This window comes from Coenobita brevimanus, chromosome 31, assembly GCF_032717465.1.
Source record: "Coenobita brevimanus isolate Jiangsu-jjx chromosome 31, ASM3271746v2, whole genome shotgun sequence".
Taxonomy (NCBI): domain Eukaryota; kingdom Metazoa; phylum Arthropoda; class Malacostraca; order Decapoda; family Coenobitidae; genus Coenobita; species Coenobita brevimanus.
Window position 1 is genome coordinate 30,996,268 of NC_136984.1, and position 23,076 is coordinate 31,019,343.

Genomic DNA, 23,076 nt, shown 5'->3' on the forward strand with positions numbered 1-23,076 from the left:
TTCTACACTTCAGGCTGTATACAGAATTCCGCCTTATCACATCCAGGCATTTGACATTATGGGTGACAAAGGCCATGGACGAGCTCGTCCATCTTGGTAGCCTAAGCATCCTTTTCATTATGTCATTATGACACACCCTGATTTTATTGATGGTAGATGCTTTACATCTGTACCACAGTGAGTTACAATATATTGAGTAACAATAACTCCTGAAAAGTTCCAGCTTAACCTCTTGGCTACAGAAAGAGAATTTCCTTGATATTGTGTTGCCAACTGCTGTAAGCTTCCTGTCTTGCTTCAGTATGTCACAGTCATATCTTCTGTTATGATGTGACCTAGATAGGTCAAACTATTTACAAAGTTTAACGCACACCCTTTAAGCCATGTAGATCTTACATAGGTTACCTTGGAATTTGTGGGAGGTACTACCATAAATTCAGTTTTTTTTGTATTGTAAATAATATCATGACTGCATATGCCTGGCATGCTTCTATAAGTATTTGCAGCGCATCGGCTGTAGGGGCCATAAGCACCATGTCATCTGCATAACTTAGGGAGTTAATACATTTATCATATATGTGACAGCCTATCCCGAAATTATTCAGAATAATACTAAGCCAATCAGTATATATATTGTACAGGTGGGGAGACAGTACCCCACCTTGTCTAATGCCATTGGCTGCTTTGAAGCCACCAGACCAGGTATTACCCCATTTAACAATGAACTCCTTCATTGTGTACCAATGCACAAGCAAGTTTGTAAGATATTGTGGAGCACTTCTTTCATGTAGCTTATTAAAGAGTTTCCAGTAATTAACTCTGTCAAATGCTTTGCTAGAATCTAGAAAACAGAGATAGACTGGGGATCCTGGTTTTGTGTAGTAGTCAGTCGTGTGTTTAATCGCCCAAACACACATTTCAGTGCTGTGCTCTGCTTTGTAGCTAAACTGGTTATGTACAGAGTACAGATAGGCCTCTAGTCTGTGTAGCATGGCTAATTCAATTATCTTTGACAATATGGTAACAATTGCTATTGGCCTGTAGTTGGAAGAGCTTGCAGGATCTTTAACTTTACTCTTCAACAGTGGAACAATGATGACGGCAAGTACCTGTGCTGGAATGTATTGGTGGCAAATGCAGGCATTCACAAAGATACTTAACCATACAATCAGAGACTCTCATTTCAGCATAATTAATGCTTCTGAAGTCATGAAGTGTGACATTCCTTAGTTTTTCACGCAAGGCATTTTCACTTGCATCGTCCCTCACACAGTTGAGAATGCCCTCAAAATGTCTGCCCCACATTGCAGCTATTTCCTCCTCCCCTACTGCTTGGTCTACTCGTAATGGTAGAGAGTCAGAGTTCGGAGTCATTGTTTTGACAGCTTTCCAAAAGTTGTATGAATTATTGCTTGCCAGTTTATCAGCTAGTGGCTGTGCTCATAACTGCTGTTCATGTGCCCTGCACCATCGTAAGCAGAGTTTAAATCTTGCCCTAGTGTCCCGCATGTACTCAGCCAGTGGCCCTTGGCGTGGACTGCCTTGTGAGCGCCACTCAAGAAATGCCTCCCTTGCTGTCAAATGTGCCTCCTGCACAGGCACCTGCTGCCATTTTTTCTAGTAGTGCCAAAGACTTCCCTGCTTGTTTTTAGCATACAGTTGGTTACAGATTTGTTTATACCATCAGTTAACTCACGATGTCTTGGATTATCACATACATGGTTAAAGCAACATGCTTTGAAGTATGTTGATTCCTCGTATAAAATCAGTGTCTCTAAATAGTGCACATATACTTGTATTTTCATCCAAATGGAAATGACAAAACAGGAAACTCCTGCAAGACATATAACAGAGAGTGAGTTTCAGTGCACTGTTGCAAAGGTCAGACTACTCAAAATCGTTGAGCTTTAGACTTCCTTTGATGCTGTGTTCCAGGCTCGTCCCTGTACAGCATCCAGCAGTAATCCACAGCATACTTTCATTCCAGAAGCCTTGATAGCGATGCTCCATTGCGCTGATGTCTTGATGGAAGCATTCTCCCTGTTCGTCAGAGACGGCTCCCAGGTTCTGCTCGAAACCTTCAAGGTGCGAATGGAGAAAATGAACTTTCAGCGACATCTGGCACCCCATAGCAGCAAATGAATTGAGAAGTCTCTCAACACCATCTTCATAATTCAGTGACCTCTTGTTTCCCAGGAAATGTTCACATATCCACTTGAATGTGGTCCAGGCAGCCAGTTCCACATCGGACCCCCTGGTGGGCCCTCTGCCCACCTTGACGAAGGCGACACCCGTCCTCCACCCTGCGCCTGAGTGAGTGCCTCCAACGCCTGTTCGGCCCTAGTCCCGAGGGCCAGACTCCAGTCCCCACCCCGATAGTGAGGGGCCCTTCGCCACACACAGCCCAAGCCCCAGGCGAGAGACGACGCCCCTGAGAGTGGTCCCATGGCCTTGGGACGAGGGGACTCCCAAAGAGCCGCTGCCTACCCCAGGCCGAGAGTTGTGAGCCCTGGACCTCCCCTCCCCCCCCCATGAAACGAAGGGGACCTAAAGACAGTGAAATATCAGTGGACAGTGAGGCCGGCACTCGAAGCACGAAAATGAGGGTAACGTACACTAAGTATAGAGTGAGGCCAAGTGAGAGTATAAAAGAGTGAGAGTAACAGAACAGGCGCCTCAGTGATATTGAGTTATAAGTGTACAGGGAGGCCAAGGGAGAGTATAAAAGAGTAACAGAACAGGCGCCTCAGTGATATTGAGTTATAAGTGTACAGGGAGGCCAAGGGAGAGTATAAAAGAGTAACAGAACAGGCGCCTCAGTGATATTGAGTTATAAGTGTACAGGGAGGCCAAAGGAGAGTATAAAAGAGTGAGAGTAACAGAACAGGCGCCTCAGTGATATTGAGTTATAAGTGTACAGGGAGGCCAAGGGAGAGTATAAAAGAGTAACAGAACAGGCGCCTCAGTGATATTGAGTTATAAGTGTACAGGGAGGCCAAGGGAGAGTATAAAAGAGTGAGAGTAACAGAACAGGCGCCTCAGTGATATTGAGTTATAAGTGTACAGGGAGGCCAAGGGAGAGTATAAAAGAGTAACAGAACAGGTGCCTTAGTGATATTGAGTTATAAGTGTACAGGGAGGCCAAGGGAGAGTATAAAAGAGTAACAGAACAGGCGCCTCAGTGATATTGAGTTATAAGTGTACAGGGAGGCCAAGGGAGAATATAAAAAAAGGGAGAATACAAGAACCTCAGTGATATCAAGCAGTGAAGGGACGAGCAGTGACACATCACCCCCTGTAACAGCGCCTGTAACATAGTGTCTCGATCCCCCCCCCCCTCTTCCTGTGCAGGGTCAGTACCCCCCCCCCCGTACGCAATGTAAAACTTAGTGCCAGAACAGTGTACGCCTGACGGACGTGCCTCCTCACCACGGACAGTGTAGTAGTGCTTTGCCCTCCTGAACCAGACTTAGACCCCTGTATATCTAGTATCCTGTGTGATACTGTACCCACTAATGCCAGCCTGTGTATTGATTTTGGCCTATGAGATTGTGTAAGATTGTCTACCTGTTCCACAGCAGTTGATTTGGTCAATATACGTGTAAGGTTGTCGGCCTGTGTTTTTATGCCCTGGCCCTCTCTTGTTTGTCTAAGCTCCGGTCTAGAAAGGCAACCCAGCTGCACTCTAGGCGTTGTAGGGACGGGAAGCCCCGTAAACCCGTGGCCTGACAGAAATGAATGCTGGTGATGATGATGATGATGATGATTATAGCAGTAGTAATGAATGATGATGATGATTATAGTAGTAGTAATGAATGATGATGATGATTATAGTAGTAGTAATGAATGATGATGATGATTATAGTAGTAGTAATGAATGATGATGATGATTATAGTAGTAGTAATGAATGATGATGATGATTAGAGTAGTAGTAATGAATGATGATGATGATTAGAGTAGTAGTAATGAATGATGATGATGATGATTATAGTAGTAGTAATGAATGATGATGATGATTATTGTAGTAGTAATGAATGATGATGATGATTATAGTAGTAGTAATGAATGATGATGATGATTATAGTAGTAGTAATGAATGATGATGATGATTATAGTAGTAGTAATGAATGATGATGATGATTAGAGTAGTAGTAATGAATGATGATGATGATTATAGTAGTAGTAATGAATGATGATGATGATTATAGTAGTAGTAATGAATGATGATGATGATGATGATTATAGTAGTAGTAATGAATGATGATGATAATTATAGTAGTAGTAATGAATGATGATGATGATTATAGTAGTAGTAATGAATGATGATGATGATTATAGTAGTAGTAATGAATGATGATGATGATGATTATAGTAGTAGTAATGAATGATGATGATTATAGTAGTAGTAATGAATGATGATGATGATTATAGTAGTAGTAATGAATGATGATGATGATTATAGTAGTAGTAATGAATGATGATGATGATTATAGTAGTAGTAATGAATGATGATGATGATTATAGTAGTAGTAATGAATGATGATGATTATAGTAGTAGTAATGAATGATGATGATTATAGTAGTAGTAATGAATAATGATGATGATGATGATGATGATTATAGTAGTAGTAATGAATGATGATGATGATGATTATAGTAGTAGTAATGAATGATGATGATGATTATAGTAGTAGTAATGAATGATGATGATGATTATAGTAGTAGTAATGAATGATGATGATGATTATAGTAGTAGTAATGAATGATGATGATTATAGTAGTAGTAATGAATGATGATGATGATGATGATGATGATTATAGTAGTAGTAATGAGTGATGATGATTATAGTAGTAGTAATGAATAATGATGATGATGATGATGATGATTATAGTAGTAGTAATGAATGGTGAATGCTGATGATGATTATAGTAGTAGTAACAAATAATAATAATAATAATAATAATTCTTTTAGGCCGATGAAGCATACCACATAGGTCCGGCACCCTCGCAAGAATCGTATCTCCGCGGCGAGAAAATCCTGCAGGTGGCGCGGGCAGCCGGTGCTCAGGCGGTGCACCCCGGATATGGCTTCTTGTCAGAGAATGTGGAATTTGCCGAGATGTGTGGCCAAGAGGGGGTTATATTTGTTGGCCCCCCAGCCTCGGCCATACGCGATATGGGGATAAAGAGGTATTATTATTATTATTATTAGTGTTTTTATAATTGTTATTGTTGTTTTTCTTTTGATCATTATTATTATTGTTATTATTATTATTATTATTGTTATTATTATTGCTATTGGTGTTATTATTATTATTATTATTATTATAATTTTCATCTTAAATGTCAGGACCAAGTTGCCTAGCCCTGGGCTCCTACACTCCTCATAGGGCAACACAGGATTGGATGATGGATGGATGGATGGATTATTATTATTATTATTAGTGTTTTTATTGCAGTTTTATCATTATTACTATTATTATTATTTATTATTATTATTATTATTATTATGTGGTAGGTGGTGGCGACCATCATCCACTCACTTGATGTAGTGCTACCTACTTCTTCCTTAGCCTTTATCATTCTTTTTCTGTGCCTGCCCTCCTCTCTTCCTATTTCTCCCATCTTTCCTGTCACTTCTTATTGCTTTTCTTTCCTTTACAGGTGGCTTTACATTGAGTGACAAGCCTAATGGTTTCCTGTAAGCCAAGAAACCATTTACAGCGCTGGGTGGTAACCATATAACCAAACCATACGTGATCCCTACGTGTCAACAAGTGGGTTGGTGGAGGGTTAGTGCCCCTCCCCGTAAAACAAATAACTCAAAGTCAAATGGCCACCCCTTACGGGATTGTGGCGTCTGGCAATAGATAGAGAAATTATTATTATTATTATTATTATTATAATGGTTTCCTGTACACCAGGAAACCATTTACTACGCTGGGTGGTAACCATATAACCAAATTATGGCGCCTGGTGGTTTAGTGGGTAATTATTGCACTCCAATCGGATTGAGCCAGTGCAGGTTTATATCCAAGGGGTGGTTGGGGTTTATTGCTCATGTAATGCCACTCAGGGATGAGTGAGGCTGGTCACTCTCATCTTAAATGTCAGGACCAACTGCCTAGCCCCGGGCTGCTACGCTGCTCATGGGGCAACACAGGATTGGATGATGGATGGCTGAATACTAATAATACTGTACTAACAACTATAATAATAATGATACTAACAATAACAATAATAATAATCCATCCATCCATCATCCAATCCTGTGTTGCCCCATGAGCAGCTTAGCAGCCCGGGGCTAGGCAGTTGGTCCTGACATTTAAGATGAGAGTGACCAGCCTCACTCATCTCTAAGTGGCATTACATGAGCAATAAACCCCAACCACCCCTTGGATATAAACCTTCACTGGCTCAATCCGATTGGAGCGCCTTAATTACCCACTAAACCACCAGGCGCCAAAATTTGGTGTTATGGTTACCACCCAGCATAGTACAGTAAATGATTTCCTGGTTTACAGGAAACCATTTGGCTTGTCACTCAGTGTAGAGTCCCCACAGGCAGAAGAAAGAGGAAAGAATGAAGGAAAGAAAGACAGAAGAGGGAGTGTAAAGTCACCCGTAGGCAGAAGGAAGAGGAAAGAATGAAGGAAAGAAAGACAGAAGAGGGAGTGTAAAGTCACTCACAGGCAGAAGGAAGAGGGAAGAATGAAGGAAAGAAAGACAGAAAAGGGAGTGTAAAGTGACCCGTAGGCAGAAGGAAGAGGAAAGAATGAAGGAAAGAAAGACAGAAGAGGGAGTGTAAAGTCACCCACAGGCAGAAGGAAGAGGAAAGAATGAAGGAAAGAAAGACAGAAGAGGGAGTGTAAAGTCACTCACAGGCAGAAGGAAGAGGAAAGAATGAAGGAAAGAAAGACAGAAGAGGGAGTGTAAAGTCACCCACAGGCAGAAGGAAGAGGAAAGAATGAAGGAAAGAAAGACAGAAGAGGAAGTGTAAAGTCACCCACAGGCAGAAGGACGAGGAAAGAATGAAGGAAAGAAAGACAGAAGAGGGAGTGTAAAGTCACCCACAGGCAGAAGGAAGAGGAAAGAATGAAGGAAAGAAAGAAGAGGGAGTGTAAAGTCACTCACAGGCAGAAGGAAGAGGAAAGAATGAAGGAAAGAAAGACAGAAGAGGGAGTGTAAAGTCACCCACAGGCAGAAGGAAGAGGAAAGAATGAAGGAAAGAAAGACACAAGAGGGAGTGTAAAGTCACCCACAGGCAGAAGGAAGAGGAAAGAATGAAAGAAAGACAGAAGAGGGAGTGTAAAGTGACCCACAGGCAGAAGGAAGAGGAAAGAATGAAGGAAAGAAAGACAGAAGAGGGAGTGTAAAGTCACCCACAGGCAGAAGGAAGAGGAAAGAATGAAGGAAAGAAAAGACAGAAGAGGGAGTGTAAAGTCACCCACAGGCAGAAGGAAGAGGAAAGAATGAAGGAAAGAAAGACAGAAGAGGGAGTGTAAAGTGACCCACAGGCAGAAGGAAGAGGAAAGAATGAAGGAAAGAAAGACAGAAGAGGGAGTGTAAAGTCACCCACAGGCAGAAGGAAGAGGAAAGAATGAAGGAAAGAAAGACAGAAGAGGGAGTGTAAAGTCACCCACAGGCAGAAGGAAGAGGAAAGAATGAAGGAAAGACAGAAGAGGGAGTGTAAAGTCACCCACAGGCAGAAGGACAATGAAGGAATGAAGGAAAGAAAGACAGAAGAGGATGGAAGGAAGGATGGATGGAGGAGAAGAAAGGGCAGACACCTGACAGCAGCACTACATCGAGTGAGTGAATGGTGAGCGCCCCCACCTACCACAATAATAATAATATTAATAATAATAATAATAATAATGATATTTATGTTTGTTTATACTGTAATGACTTCAACATGTTAGGAGGCATTTGTGTGTGTGTGTGTGTGTGTGTGTGAGAGAGAGAGGGGGGGGATGGTAGATGCATGTGTGTGTGTGTGTGTGTGTAATGTGACCTCAGGGACAAGGGACTGAATAGGGAGGCTGCCAGAGATTGAGCAGCATGGAGGAGGGATAAAGAATAAGGGACTGAATAGGGAGGCTGCCAGAGATTGAGCAGCATGGAGAAGAGATAAAGGACAAGATACTAAATAGGGAGGCTGCCAGAGATTGAGCAGCATGGAGAAGGGATAAATAATGAGGAACTAAATAGGGAGGCTGCCAGAGATCAAGCAGCATGGAGAAGGGATAAATAATGGGGAAGTAAATAGGGAGGCTGCCAGAGATGGAGCAGCCTGGAGAAGGAATAAGGGACAATAACACAATAAGGACTTTTCCAGGGCATGCGGATTGTGATGCAGACGGAGGCTTTTGAGAGCCAGCTGGAATCGGCGCGAAGAGAGGCAATGAAGTCGTTTGGTGACGATGTAATGATGGTTGAGAAGTATGTGCAACGCCCCAGACATGTGCAGCTGCAGGTTGGTCTGTCTGTCTGTCTGTCTGTCTATTGTGCAACGCCCCAGACATGTGGAGCTGCAGGTTGGTCTGTCTGTCTGTCTGTCTGTCTATTGTGCAACGCCCCAGACATGTGCAGCTGCAGGTTGGTCTGTCTGTCTGTCTGTCTGTCTATTGTGCAACGCCCCAGACATGTGGAGCTGCAGGTTGGTCTGTCTGTCTGTCTGTCTATATTGTGCAACGCCCCAGACATGTGGAGCTGCAGGTTGGTCTGTCTGTCTGTCTGTCTGTCTGTCTGTCTATCTGTCTGTGTCTATCTATCTATCTATTTATTGCCAGCCTTTCCTCTCTGTCTGTCTATCTATCTGTCTGTCTATCTATCTGTCTATCTATCTATCTGTCTGTCTGTCTATCTGTCTGTCTATCTATCTATGTCTATTGTGGAACAGCCTAGGCATGTTGAGGTGCAGGTTAGTATATTTCCTTTCTGTCTGTCTGTCTTGCAAGGTCCACGCCTTGCTTCCATGGACCTTGCAAGAGGGGAACAAGTCAAGAGTGAGAGCAGTGGAAATGAGTTACTTGAGAGGAGCATGTGGAGTGACGTGGAGGGACAGGTTGACGAATGAAGAAGTGAAGGAACGATGTGGGGTGGATGTGGATGTGGTTGAGAAGATTAGGAGAAATACACTGAGGTGGTTTGGACATGTGGAGAGAATGGAGAATGAAAGACTGACTAAGAGGGTGTATGTAGGTGAGGTGGAGGGAGGGAGAGGGAGGGGTAGACCGAGGATGAGGTGGAGGGATGGAGTTGAGAGGTATATGAGGGAGGGGGGGGTGAGTTGGGGGAGGGTAGTCAAATGGTGGGTGACAGAGTGACTTGGAGGGGTTTTGTCTGCGGCCACCCTTTGCGGGATTAGGGCGTTGGGCTATAGATAGATTATTATTATTACTATTATTATTGCTACTACCATTATTATTGTTATTATTATAATAATAATAATAATAATAATGGCAGTAGTAGTATTAGTAGCAGTAATAATAATAATAATAATAATAATAATAATAATAGTAGTAGTAGCAGTAATAATAATAATAATAATAGTAGTAGTAGTAATAGCAGTAATAATAATACTACTACTACTAATAATAATAACTCTTTCAGACCATCACAACAATTACGTATATTTATTTGAGCCAGACTGTTCAGTTCAACGCAGACACCAGAAAATCATTGAAGAGGCCCCAGCGGTGAGTACTGTGAGAGACTGACTAGGAGACTGTGTGTGTGTGTGTGTGTGTGTGTATGTGTGTGTGTGTGTGTGTGTGTGTGTGTGTGTATATATGTGTGTGTGTGTGTGTGTGTGTGTGTGTGTGTGTGTGTGTGGAGAGAGGGGAGGAGAATGAGGGACTAACTAGGAGTGTGTGTGTGTGTGTGTGTGTGTGTGTGTGTATGTGTGTGTGTGGAGAGAGGGGGGGGAGAATGAGGGACTAACTAGGAGTGTGTGTGTGTGTGTGGAGAGAGGGGGGAGAATGAGGGACTAACTAGGAGTGTGTGTGTGTGTGTGTGTGTGTGTGGAGAGGGGGGGAGAATGAGGGACTAACTAGGTGTGTGTGTGTGTGTGTGTGTGTGTGAGGGGGGGTAGGGAGAGGGGAAGAATGAGAGACTAACTAGGAGAGTGATGGTGGGAGAGGCAGACTGAGGATGAGATGGAGGGATAGGTTGGAAAGTACTGTTGAAGAGGCTGGAGAGTGAGAGACTAACTAGGAGAGTGTATATGGGAGTGAGGGGGAGAGGTAGACTGAGAAAGAGATGGAAGGAGGGGGGAGAGGGAGGCTGAGGATGAGATGGAGAGAACTGTAGCAGAGGGTGGAGAATGAGAGACTAACTAGGAGAGTATGTGTGAAGGGGAGAAAGACTAACTAGGAGAGTGTGTGTGAATGAGGAGGAATGGGGGAGGGAGAGGGAGGCTGAGGATGAGATGGGGAGGGAGGTATTTGAGAGAGGAGTGTGTGATTTGGACTGCTATTTTCTGTGGCTAAGCAAGTTCCCTAACACCTTTTCCTAAGTGATTTATTTTTGGATATGGCTGGTTAATATCCTTTAGTATGTTATTTATGCAGAGTATGATGATATTGGAAGGATTTATGTAACACAGAAGATGACAGTAAGGTGTAATAAACAAAATAAATCACTTAGGAAAAGGTGTTAGGGTGCTTTATGCAGAGTATGGTGATATTGGAAGGATTTATGTAACACAGAAGAGGACAGTAAGGTGTAATAAACAAAATAAATCACTTAGGAAAAGGTGTTAGGGAGCTTTATGCAGAGTATGGTGATATTGGAAGGATTTATGTAACACAGAAGAGGACAGTAAGGTGTAATAAACAAAATAAATCACTTAGGAAAAGGTGTTAGGGAGCTTTATGCAGAGTATGGTGATATTGGAAGGATTTATGTAACACAGAAGAGGACAGTAAGGTGTAATAAACAAAATAAATCACTTAGGAAAAGGTGTTAGGGAACTTTATGCAGAGTATGGTGATATTGCAAGGATTTGTGTAACACAGAAGAGGACAGGAAGGTGTAATAAACAAAATAAATCACTTAGGAAAAGGTGTTAGGGAGCTTTATGCAGAGTATGATGATATTGGAAGGATTTGTGTAACACAGAAGAGGACAGTAAGGTGTAATAACCAAAATAAATCACTTAGGAAAAGGTGTTAGTCCTCTCATGATTAAGGCAGCTCTCTCTCTCTCTCTCTCTCTCTCTCTCTCTAAGCAGCAAAGGCAGTTAACCATATGGGGTTGAACTGTCAACTTTATTTCTCCCTTTCACCCTCTCTCTCTCTCACTTTCTCACAGCCCTATCTCACTTTCTTTCAGCGGGGACTGACGTGCGAAGTGTGCAGGTCTCTCGCTGGACTGGCAACTTTGCTTCTCCCTCTCCTCCTCTCTCTCTATCCCTCTCTCTCACTTTCTCACAGCCCTGTCTCACTTTCTTTCAGCCGGGCCTGACGTGGGAAGTGCGCAGGTGTCTGGGTGAGGCGGCGGTGGGGGCGGGAAGGGCGGTGGGCTACGTGGGTGTGGGTACGGTTGAGTTTATACTGGACGAGTCGCACAACTTTTACTTTATGGAGATGAACACGCGACTGCAAGTGGAGCCTCCCGTGTCCGAGATGATTACAAACACCCATCTGGTCCAGTGGCAGCTGAAGGTACCGCATCATCATCATCATTATTATCATCATCATCATCGTCTTCGTCATCATTGTCGTTATATTTTTTGTTGAATGATGTGAGGTGTGGGGAAGCTAGGTTTACAATTGAAGAGTTGAGAGGAAGGATGGGACTGGAGTGTATTGGTGTTGTGATGAGGAGGGGTAGTAGTAGAAGTAGTAATAGTAGCAGTAGTACTAGTAGTTGTTGCCTAGGCAGTCTGGCCGAACAGCCCCGAGTCCCTAAGGAAGGCCACGGCTGAGACCGGGCTTTCCCACAGAGCTGTCAAGGAGTGTATTTTGTGTTGTTGGCGTAGGTGATTGTGTGCATTGCAGTCTTCTTCCATAATGTGTTTAACTCTCTCAGACTCTTGCATAATGTTTAACTCTCTCAAACTCTTGCATAATGTGTTTAACTCCCTCAAACTCTTCTATACTGTGTTTAACTCTCTCAGACTCTTGCATAATGTGTTTAATTCTCTCAAACTCTTGCATAATGTGTTTAACTCTCTCAAACTCTTGCATAATGTGATTAACTCTCTCAAACTTTTCCATAACGTGTTTAACTCCCTCAAACTCTTCCATAATGTGCTACACCCTCTCAAGCGTGCCGCCTGCGTCCAACTGTTTCTAAGTACTGCATGACCCCCAGGGGCTGGCCCAGACCTTACATGCCACACACCCCTCACTCAGTGATGTGCATGACGTTGGAAAATGTTTGCATTCAACTTTCTCCCCTGCCCTTATTTATTGTTATGAAATTACTACATGTTATAAGTGAATAAATGATCGTCCTAATGGATGAGAAATAAAAAGAGCAAATAAAAATGTCCATATTTTATCATTCACTCGAGTATTCAACTCTGATTTCTCACGGATATATAAACATTGTCAGTGCATGATAAGGAAGGTTGTATTTATTTGCAATGATTTTTGTAAAAGAATGACACTTCTAGCTCTATTAGAAAGATTTTTATGGTGTAAGGAAGGGAAATATCTCCCCAGTATTGCACACCCAGCCCCTCTAGCAGCGGCTAGCACAACATCGTAAAATGTTTCCAAACATTTCATTCCCCCGCCCTTATTTGTTACTTCACTGTTAGGAAATTACTGCATGTTATAAATGAATAAATGATATGCCTAATGAACAAAGAAGCGAGAAAAAATAAATTACCATATTTTGTTTTCTCATTTCTTCACCACCATTTTTTTAGATATGCTGTATAAACATTCTGTCAATGCTTGTTGAATGCTATACAACTTTTCCTCACCAAGCATTGACGAAATGTTCATACTGTACAGTATGTCTGTGAGGAATCAGCATTGAATAAATGAGTGAATGATAAAATATGGTAATTTATTTTCTCCTTTTTTTTGTTCATTAGAAAGATCATTTATTATTTATAAGATGTAGATGTTTCATACCAGTACAGTTATAAATAAGGGCAGGGCAGAAAGCTGAATGACACAACCAAAAATTGTGGGAAAAAATACCATAACCCATGTGGTTGGACGCAACCTGTGTTGAGAAAGTGTGAGTGACTGGATTTTTTACTGAGCTCTTGTGTATGAGGAGGTAGTACAGTATACTATTAATACTATTGTGTTGTTGGTGCAGGTGATTGTGTGCAATGCAGTCTTGCATAATGTGCTTAATAGTATGGGGTGCTGTGTTGCAGATTGTGTGCAATGCAGTCTTGCATAATGTGCTTAATAGTATGGGGTGGTGTGTTGCAGATTGTGTGCAATGCAGTCTTGCATAATGTGCTTAATAGTATGGGGTGGTGTGTTGCAGATTGTGTGCAATGCAGTCTTGCATAATGTGCTTAATAGTATGGGGTGGTGTGTTGCAGATTGTGTGCAATGCAGTCTTGCATAATGTGCTTAATAGTATAGGGTGCTGTGTTGCAGATTGTGTGCAATGCAGTCTTGCATAATGTGCTTGATAGTATGGGGTGCTGTGTTGCAGATTGTGTGCAATGCAGTCTTGCATAATGTGCTTAATAGTATGGGGTGGTGTGTTGCAGATTGTGTGCAATGCAGTCTTGCATAATGTGCTTAATAGTATGGGGTGCTGTGTCCTCACGAGGGAGATATGATTCAGAAGGGTGGATATCAGGAGGCCGTGCATGTAGGGAGATATGATTCAGAAGGGTGGATATCAGGAGGCCGTGCATGCAGGGAGATAGGATTCAGAAGGGTGGATATCAGGAGGCCGTGCATGTAGGGAGATAGGATTCAGAAGGGTGGATATCAGGAGGCCGTGCATGCAGGGAGGTAGGATTCAGAAGGGTGGATATCAGGAGGCCGTGCATGCAGGGAGGTAGGATTCAGAAGGGTGGATGTCAGGAGGCCGTGCATGCAGGGAGGTAGGATTCAGAAGGGTGGATATCAGGAGGCCGTGCATGTAGGGAGGTAGGATTCAGAAGGGTGGATATCAGGAGGCCATGCATGCAGGGAGGTAGGATTCAGAAGGGTGGATATCAGGAGGTCATATAGTGTAGTGGATGGTGTTGTTTTGATGTTCCTTGGTGTGTGTGGGTGTGCTGCCAAAATAAATCACTAAGGGAATGGTGTTAGGGAGCTTCTTAACATCTTTCCTCTTTCTATTTTGCCCAGGTTGCTTCAGGAGAGAGACTGCCGCTGCTGCGGATAAATAGCACAGAAAATGATATTAACCAGCCACATCCAAAAATAAATCACTAATGAGAAGGTGTTAGGGAGCTTCTTAACACCTTTCTCGTTGCTATTTTGCCCAGGTTGCCACAAGAGAGAGACTGCCGCTGCTACAGGATAAATAGCACGCAAAACGATATTAACCATCTATATCTAAAAATAAATCACAAAAGAAAAGGTGTTAGGAAGCTTCTTAACACCTTTCCTCTTGCTATTTTGCCCAGGCTGCAGCGGGAGAGAGACTGCCACTGCTACAGGATAAATAATGTTCAAAACGATATTAACCAAATCTAAACCACTAAGGAAATGGTGTTAAGGAACTTCTTAACACCTTTCTACTTGCTATTTTACCCAGGTTGCCACAGGAGAGAAACTGCAGCTGCTGCTGGATAAATAATGTTAAAAGGATACAAATCAAGAATAAATCACTAAGGAAAAGGTGTTAAGGAGGTTCTTAACACCTTTCTCCTAGTTATTTTACCCAGGTTGCTTCAGGAGAGAGACTGCTGCTGCTACAGGATAAATAATGTACAAAAGGATATCAATCAATACTAAATCACTAAGGAAAAGGTGTTAGGGAGGTTCTTAACACCTTTCTCCTTGCTATTGTGCCCAGGTTGCCGCAGGAGAGAGATTGCCACTGCTAGAGGATAAATAACACAAAAACAACATTAACGAAAAATAAATTACAAAGGAAAAGCTGTTCGGGAGCTTCTTAACACCTTTCTACTTGCTATTTTACCCAGGTTGCCACAGGAGTGAGACTGCCGCTGCTACAGGACGATATCAAACTCAGCGGACACAGCTTCGAGGCGCGGATATACGCTGAGGACCCTGAAGGTGGATTTCTGCCTGGGGCCGGACCCCTCCAACACCTGTCCACACCTGAGCCAGACGCACATATTAGGATTGAGACAGGTGGGGGGGGTGATGGTTGTGTACTGCCTTCCTTCCCTCCTCCTTCCTTCCATTTCATTTTTCTTTCTTTCTCCTTATTCTTCCTACTGCCCTTCCTTTAATCCTTCTCTCCTCCTTTCCATTCATTTTTCCTTCCTTTCTTCCTTCCTTCATTCCTCCCTTCCTTCCTTCTTTCTTACCTTCCTTCCTTCCAGTATTCCTTCATTCCTCTTTAGCTATATATTTCTACCAAATACTCCTTCCATCTTTCATTTCTTCTTTCCTTCCTTCCATCCTTCCTTCCTTGCCTCCTTCCTTCCTTCTTTCCTTCCTTCCGGTTGTTTACTGTATTTGCCGGTGTATAAGGCCAACCTGTGTATAAGACTACTGCCAATATATCCATACAGAGTGTGGGTATAGAGGTACAGTATACCCTGTGTATAACACCAGCCCCAACTCTGTAGACATTGGCAGCTGCCCCAGTAACCCCAGTCCTTTATCACTCTTCCCACTGACCGCTGAAGTGATACTAATAACACGACGCTGAGCAACACAGCCTTTGGTTAGGCTTTACTTTATACCAGCTTCTTGTATGGGTTTTACAGGCTATCTAAGCTGCATGTGCCACCTCCAGTATCAAAATGAATTATACATTTAATATTCAAGTATACACTCATCCATCCATCCATCAGCCAATCATACTGTATTATAAACTTAAAATCATGTTACTGTGATGTTTATACAACAGGTTAAAGGAAAGTTACATTTTATTAAAGTCATCACATCAACTGTCAGTGATTCCAAACCTTCAAAATCAGTATCATCACATCTGACATCATCCGTTCATCAACTTCATCCTGGGTTAAGGTTTGCAGTTCTTCGTCGTAAGGATCAAACTATCAATTCAAAGGCGTAGCTTCGGCATCGGCTTCCTCTTCCTCATCCAACCACAAACTGTCATCTTCTGTGCCATCCACTGAATTGGATATTCCACATTTCTTGGAAGAGTTGATGACTGTTTCCACACAAATATCATTCCATGTCTATCTATCTAGCTATTGCCAGATGCCAAAATCCCGTAAGGGGTGACCATTTGACTTTGTGTTCTGAGTTTTACGGGGAGGGGCACTAACCCTCCACCAGCCCACTTGTTGACACGTAGGGAGCACGTATCATTCCCTGCCTTGATAATACAATACCACAGCACATCCAGACCTGCAGCACACATATTGCCACCACTTGTATACAACTTTGTACCACTGATCATCCACTCGTTCCATTGCTCAAGGATGTGGTCTTGGAATGGTTTGTTCAGACAGACACCAAGTGGTTGTAGGACTGAAGCTGAGCCACCAGCAATAACACCAACCTTCCTTCTTGCCTTCCTTCTTTCCTTCCTTCTTTCCTTCCTTCTTGCCTTCCTTCTTTCCTTCCTTCCTTCTTGCCTTCCTTCTTTCCTTCCTTCCTTCCTTCCTTTCTTCTTTCCTTCCTTCCTTCCTTCCTTCCTTCTTTCCTTCCTTCCTTCTTTCCTTCCTTCCTTCTTTCCTTCCTTCTTTCTTTACTTCTTTCTTTCCTTCCTTCCTTCCTTCTTTCCTTCCTTCTTTCCATCATTTCATCCTGCCATCCATCCTTCATTATTTCCCTCATTCATTCTTCCCATCCTTCTTTCTTTTCTGCTCTTCCTTCCTTCTTCTTGTCAGTTTAAGGAAGCTCCCTAACACCTCTTCCTTAGTGGTTTAATTTTGGACATGGCTGGTCAATATCCTTTTGTATGTTATTTATGCAGAGTATGGTGATATTGGAAGGATTTATGTAAGACAGTAAAATAGGAATGATGCGTAATAACCAAAATAAATCACTTAGGAAAAGGTGTTAGGGAGCTTTATGCAGAGTATGGTGATATTGGAAGGATTTATGTAACACAGAAGAGGACAGTAAGGTGTAATAAACAAAATAAACCACTTAGGAAAAGGTGTTAGGGAGCTTTATGCAGAGTATGGTGATATTGGAAGGATTTATGTAACACAGAAGAGGACAATAAGGTGTAATAAACAAAATAAATCACTTAGGAAAAGGTGTTAGGGAGCTTTATGCAGAGTATGGTGATATTGGAAGGATTTATGTAACACAGAAGAGGACAGTAAAGTGTAATAAACAAACTAAATCACTTAGGAAGATGTGTTAGGGAGCTTTATGCAGGGTCTGGTGATATTGGAAGGATTTATGTAACACAGAAGAGGACAGTAAGGTGTAATAAACAAAATAAATCACTTAGGAAACGGTGTTAGGGAGCTTTATGCAGAGTATGGTGATATTGGAAGGATTTATGTAACACAGAAGAGGACAGTAAAGTGTAATAAACAAACTAAATCACTTAGGAAATGGTGTTAGGGAGCTTTATGTAATCTGTAAGCCAATTTAGTACACATGAGCTTCTGTCTATCTGTCTATCTATCTGTCAGTCTATTTCTCTATTTATTTATCCATTTATTCCCAGACACCTTAATCCTATAAGGGGTGGCCACAAGCAAATCACCTCCATGTCGCCCAGTCCCCTGCCATTTCACTGCCCTTCCCTCTCTCATACACCTCTCCCTCCCTCCATCTCACATTTATCTATCTATCTATCTTTCAGTCTGTCAGTTTGTCTATCTATCTGTCTGTATATCCCTCACCAAACACCTAAATCCTGTAAGGGGCAGCCACAAACATATCACCTCCATGTCGCCCTGTCCCCCGTCATTTCACTGCCCTGCTCCCACCTCACACCCCCCTCCCTCCCTCCATACACCACCACCATCTGTCTGTCTATCTATCTATCTATCTATCTATCTATCTATTAATACCACCTTACACCACCACCATCTGTCTGTCTATCTATCTATTAATACCACCTTACACCACCACCATCTGTCTGTCTATCTATCTATTAATACCACCTTACACCACCACCATCTATCTATCTATCTATCTATCTATTAATACCACCTTACACCACCACCATCTGTCTGTCTATCTATCTATCTATCTATCTATTAATACTACCTTACACCACCACCATCTGTCTGTCTATATATCTATTAATACCACCTTACACCACCACCATCTGTCTGTCTATCTATCTATTAATACTACCTTACACCACCACCATCTGTCTGTCTATGTATCTATTAATACCACCTTACACCACCACCATCTGTCTATCCATCCATCCATCTATCCATCTATCCATCCATCCATCTATCCATCTATCTATCTATCTGTCTATTAATACCAGGTCTGTTATACCAGGTCGTGGGTGTCAATACCAGCGTGTACTTTCTGCTGTCTCTGGCCACGCAACCAAGCTTCAAGACTGGAGCCGTTAATACCGATTTTATACCAGCACACCAACACCAGCTGTGTGTGTGTGTGTGTGTGTGTGTGTGTGTGTGTGTGTGTACCATTTCATACCAGCACACCAGCACCAGCTGTGTGTGTGTGTGTGTGTGTGTGTGTGTGTGTGTGTGTGTGTGTGTGTACCATTTCATACCAGCACACCAGCACCAGCTGTTTGTGTGTGTGTGTGTACCATTTCATACCAGCACACCAGCACCAGCTGTTTGTGTGTGTGTGTGTGTGTGTGTGTGTGTGTGTGTGTGTGTGTGTGTACCATTTCATACCAGCACACCAGCACCAGCTGTTTGCCGAACGTATACCATCACACCAGCTGTACTGCCAGCTGTGTGTGTGTGTGTGTGTGTGTGTGTTTTATGCAAGCAAGAAGAAACCAAAGGCCTGTGTGTGTGTGTGTGTGTGTGTGTGTGTGTGTGTGTGTGTGTGTCAGTGTCTGTCTGTCTGTATTTTCTTACCATATATCTCAATGGTACAAAAGACAATGCTATGGTTTACAGCCTTCTCACAGCACTTCTTCATGACTAGCATCATATCATAGTGGTGACTAGCATCATATCATAGTGTTAATATCTTCTTAAAGCTTAGCAACTTTTTTTAATGGCGGCTCTCCATGTTGCTCGATCTCTGGCAGCCTTCCTGTTCAGCTCTTCATGCTGCTCGATCTCTGGCACCATTTCTGTTAAGCTCTCCATGCTGCTCAGTCTTTTGCAGCCTCCCTACTCAGCTGTCCATGATGTTCTATCTCTGGCAGCCTCCCTGTTCTGCTGTCCACACTGCATGATCTCTGGCAGCTTCCCTGTTCAGCTCTCCATGCTGCTTGATCTCTGGCAGCCTCCCTGTTCAGTGCCTTATCCCTGAGGTCACTCTATGGCCTCGTCCCAGGTCATTTTCGGTCTGCCTCTCACAACCCCACCCCAACGTTCACACCTCTCACCTTCCACACCCAGTTCTCTCTCTCTCTCTCTCTCTCTCTCTCTCTCATTGGGGTAGAATTATGGAGAATGAGAGACTAACTAAGGATGTGAGTGAGAGACTAATGAGGAGAGTGTATGTGAGGGAGAGGGAGACTGAGGATGAGATGGAAGAATGGAGTGGAGAGGTATATGAGAGAGTGGGGTGTGAGCTGGGTGTGGAGGATGAGAGGTGTGTACGTTGACGGTGTGGCTAGGAAGCTTACTTAACACCTCTTCCTTACTGATTTAATTTTTATTCTGCTCCCTTATTATATTATTGTGTGCTACTTGTGCAATCTGTGTTGATATTGAAAAGACACAGGAAGCAAACCAGGGGATATTAATGAGTAGTTTGGAGAATGAATCACTTAGGAGGTTGCGCCAGGGAGCCCCATTCCCCAGCAAGATGTAATAAGCAAAATAAATCCCTTAGGAGAAGGTGTTATGGAGCTTTGATAGCAGTGGTCAGCCGGCAAAATGGTTCTTATATATATATGTGTCCCTAACCAGTGTGATAGCACTGACTTCCAATCTGATATTCATTTAGCGCTGTCCTACCAGGTTTGCTGAATATCCGACTGACAACATATTCAGTGTGGCATAACTCAGCCTTGTAGCATATACTGAGCCACACACACATTATATTGTGAGGATTTATGGTACAATATTATGGACATCCAATGTACATTTTATCAGCAAGCGATGAACTTGTAAAACTACTTGTGCACTTTGCTTTTGCGCTTGTTCAGGTGACTGTCTTCACGTTGTAGCATCCAGCAGTAGTCGCCCGTCATGTTGGCACTGAATTGGCCTTGATACCTGCTCTCCATTATAGCAATGTCTTGGTGAAACCTTTCACCGTGCTTGTCACTGATGTCTCCCAGGTTATCTGGGAAGACATCGAGGTGGCAGTGAGAGAACTGAATCATCAAGGACATCCGTGAGGCCAGAGCTGGATAACTCCGTAACCTGCCTGCCACAATGTCTTTTTGGTTGTCTGCACGATGGTTTCCAAGGCAGTTCTGTGAGACATTCACGAATGATTCCCATGCGTCCCTCTCCAGCGGGTTTAATGCCTTGATGAAGTCACCATCATTAACCAGCATGTGGATCTGAGCACAATTCAAGACCCCTGCTGTCAACTTGGCTTGGGATACCACGCCACTGAGCGTCATACACAAGTACTGACACCCAGTACCTGTTTATTAACCAGCATGTGGATCTGAGCACCATTCAGGACCCCAACTTGGCTTGGGATACCACGCCACTGAGCGTCATACACAAGTACTGACACCCAGTACCCGTTTGATCCATGGCTTTTATGAAATTTTTCACCAAGCCCAGCTTGAGATGCAGTGGAGGCAAGAATATGTTTTCTGGAACCACAAGGGATTTGTGAAGACAGTGTAACCTTCCAGGTGCATCTTTTGGTCTTGCCAGCCATTCTTTTCTTACATAGTGCTTGGCATTAGCTGTACTGTTCCACAAGCAGAAAAAGCACATGTGCTTTGTGTAACCACTCTGAAGGCCCAGAAGTACACTGATCACTCTAAGGTCCCTGCATATTTTCCACTGATGCTTCTCATACTTGAGAGCAGAAAGCACAATGTATTCACAGCTCGCGGTCATCTTCTCCTCGTGTGCAATTGGCACGGATGGAAGCCGATTCCCGTTGTGTTGGAGGACTGCTTTCAGAGTCTTTTCCTGAATCTATAAACAGCCTCCAATCATCTGGCTTGTATGGGTCAGACTTGCAGAGTTGTTGCATGAGAGACACCGCATCATCGCAGTAGCAAAGGTTGTTTGCCATTCTGAAAAACACAGGCAGTTGTCTGTGCCAGTGACGTGCCGTAGTGATGCGCACTCCATCTTCCAGCAGGTTACGCTGCTTCAGTGGTGATCCCAGGAGCTCTGCCTTTTCTTTAGACAAATCCAGGTCCCTTATGAGATCATGAAGGGCTCCCTGGTTGAATGGCTTGGGGCACTGTTGCCTGAGTCGTCCTGGTAGTCATCATCCATGGGGCTGTGACTGGAATCAGATTCGCTGCTTAGCTCGTGTTCAGCAGGTGGGTTTGGCACCGGTAGTTCTGCACTGTGTGGCACTGGCTGGACTGCACAAGTGATATTGGTGTACTGTACTGTGGCTCGTGTCTTGACAGTTATTCCTTTGATGTTCGTGAGACAGAAGCAGCAGTCGTTGCTGTGGTCTTTGGCTTCTCGCCACACCATTGGTACAGCGAATGGCAAATCCAAACTTCGTTTTCCACGCATCCGTCCACTCAGGTGATTGACACAGGACCTACACGCTAGGTGAGGCTTCTATTTCTTGTCTATGTCGCCCAAGGGACATCTGAATTAGGTTTTGTAGTTCACTGGAACAGCCATCGTGATGGGTTTCTTGAAGCTTTCCGGGGTGAACGCTCCACAAATGTAACCAAAACGGTCAGGATCGTTTACACATGTGCAGCGTTCCATCTTTCACCACTGTCAGAGTGACTGAGAATTTCTGCCGGAATAGAAGTGGAAACAATATATGTAACCTGCAACAAAACTACAGATTTAATCGCTGGAACTAAACCAACAAGGGTATGAGTGCCATCCTGTCAGCAAGATACACCGATATACTGGTTTTCAGGAACCGCAGCTGATACGTCCTTACTGATGCCATAGTGGAGTTCAGCAACTTCCATTACCCTAGAGCAGGGCAGTACTCCCGAGGTGGATGGAAAGCTGATGACAGGGAGTGCTGGAGCTCCCGTTTCATCAGCCCTCAGGACTAGTTCCTGACCATCCCCCTTTGCTGAACTTTTTCAGTGTCTCAGTTACACAGAGAGTAGGCCAGCATGCTCTCCAGTACAAATTTCTCTAACTATCTACACCAAACTACATGCACAGTACACACTACACTTCCTATTCAAAATTTACAAAAATGGCGTCGATTAATCAAGCCTCGGAGTCCACAGGGGGGGAGACCATAAATGCCCCCACCATCTGCCCCTCTCCCGGTGACAACTCGAGGTGCCTGGAACCACTGTCTGACTCTCTTCTTCTTCATTTCTGCAACATTCGCGGCCTTTCATCTAACTTTCGCTCTGTTGAGCACCACCTCTCCTCCTCTAAACCTCACCTTCTTTTTCTGACGGAGACTCAGCTGTCTGAGGCAACCGACAGCAAACCCTTTTCTGTATCCTCCTACTTTCTCTATACCCATTTCAAAGCCAAAGGTGGCTGTTGTGTATACATACGCAACGACTTATCTTGCTCTCGTGTTCCTGAACTTGATTCTTCTGAATTCTCCACACTCTGGCTTCGGCTTTCCTGTCATTCTCTGACTAAATATATCTGTGCTGTTTACTTATCCCCTAATTCTACTGACTATCAAAAATTCTTCGACTATCTTACTTCTACGATGGAACACATTCTGTCCATTTCTCCTTACTCTGAAATCTCCATTCTTGGAGATTTCAATGTTCACCACCACCT

General features: G+C 43.3%; 1 protein-coding gene across 1 annotated transcript in view; it reads left to right on the forward strand.

Annotated features, from left to right (window-relative positions):
- The window catches only part of LOC145395540 (methylcrotonoyl-CoA carboxylase subunit alpha, mitochondrial-like), a 33,844-nt gene that overhangs the window by 2,280 nt on the left and 8,488 nt on the right, over positions 1-23,076 (forward strand). The window contains exons 2-7 of the mRNA XM_080269147.1: positions 4,975-5,192; positions 7,925-7,937; positions 8,341-8,482; positions 9,618-9,703; positions 11,462-11,671; positions 15,094-15,265. Of these exons, the coding sequence (XP_080125273.1) occupies positions 4,975-5,192; positions 7,925-7,937; positions 8,341-8,482; positions 9,618-9,703; positions 11,462-11,671; positions 15,094-15,265 (841 nt within the window). The remainder of the gene's footprint in view (positions 1-4,974; positions 5,193-7,924; positions 7,938-8,340; positions 8,483-9,617; positions 9,704-11,461; positions 11,672-15,093; positions 15,266-23,076) is intronic.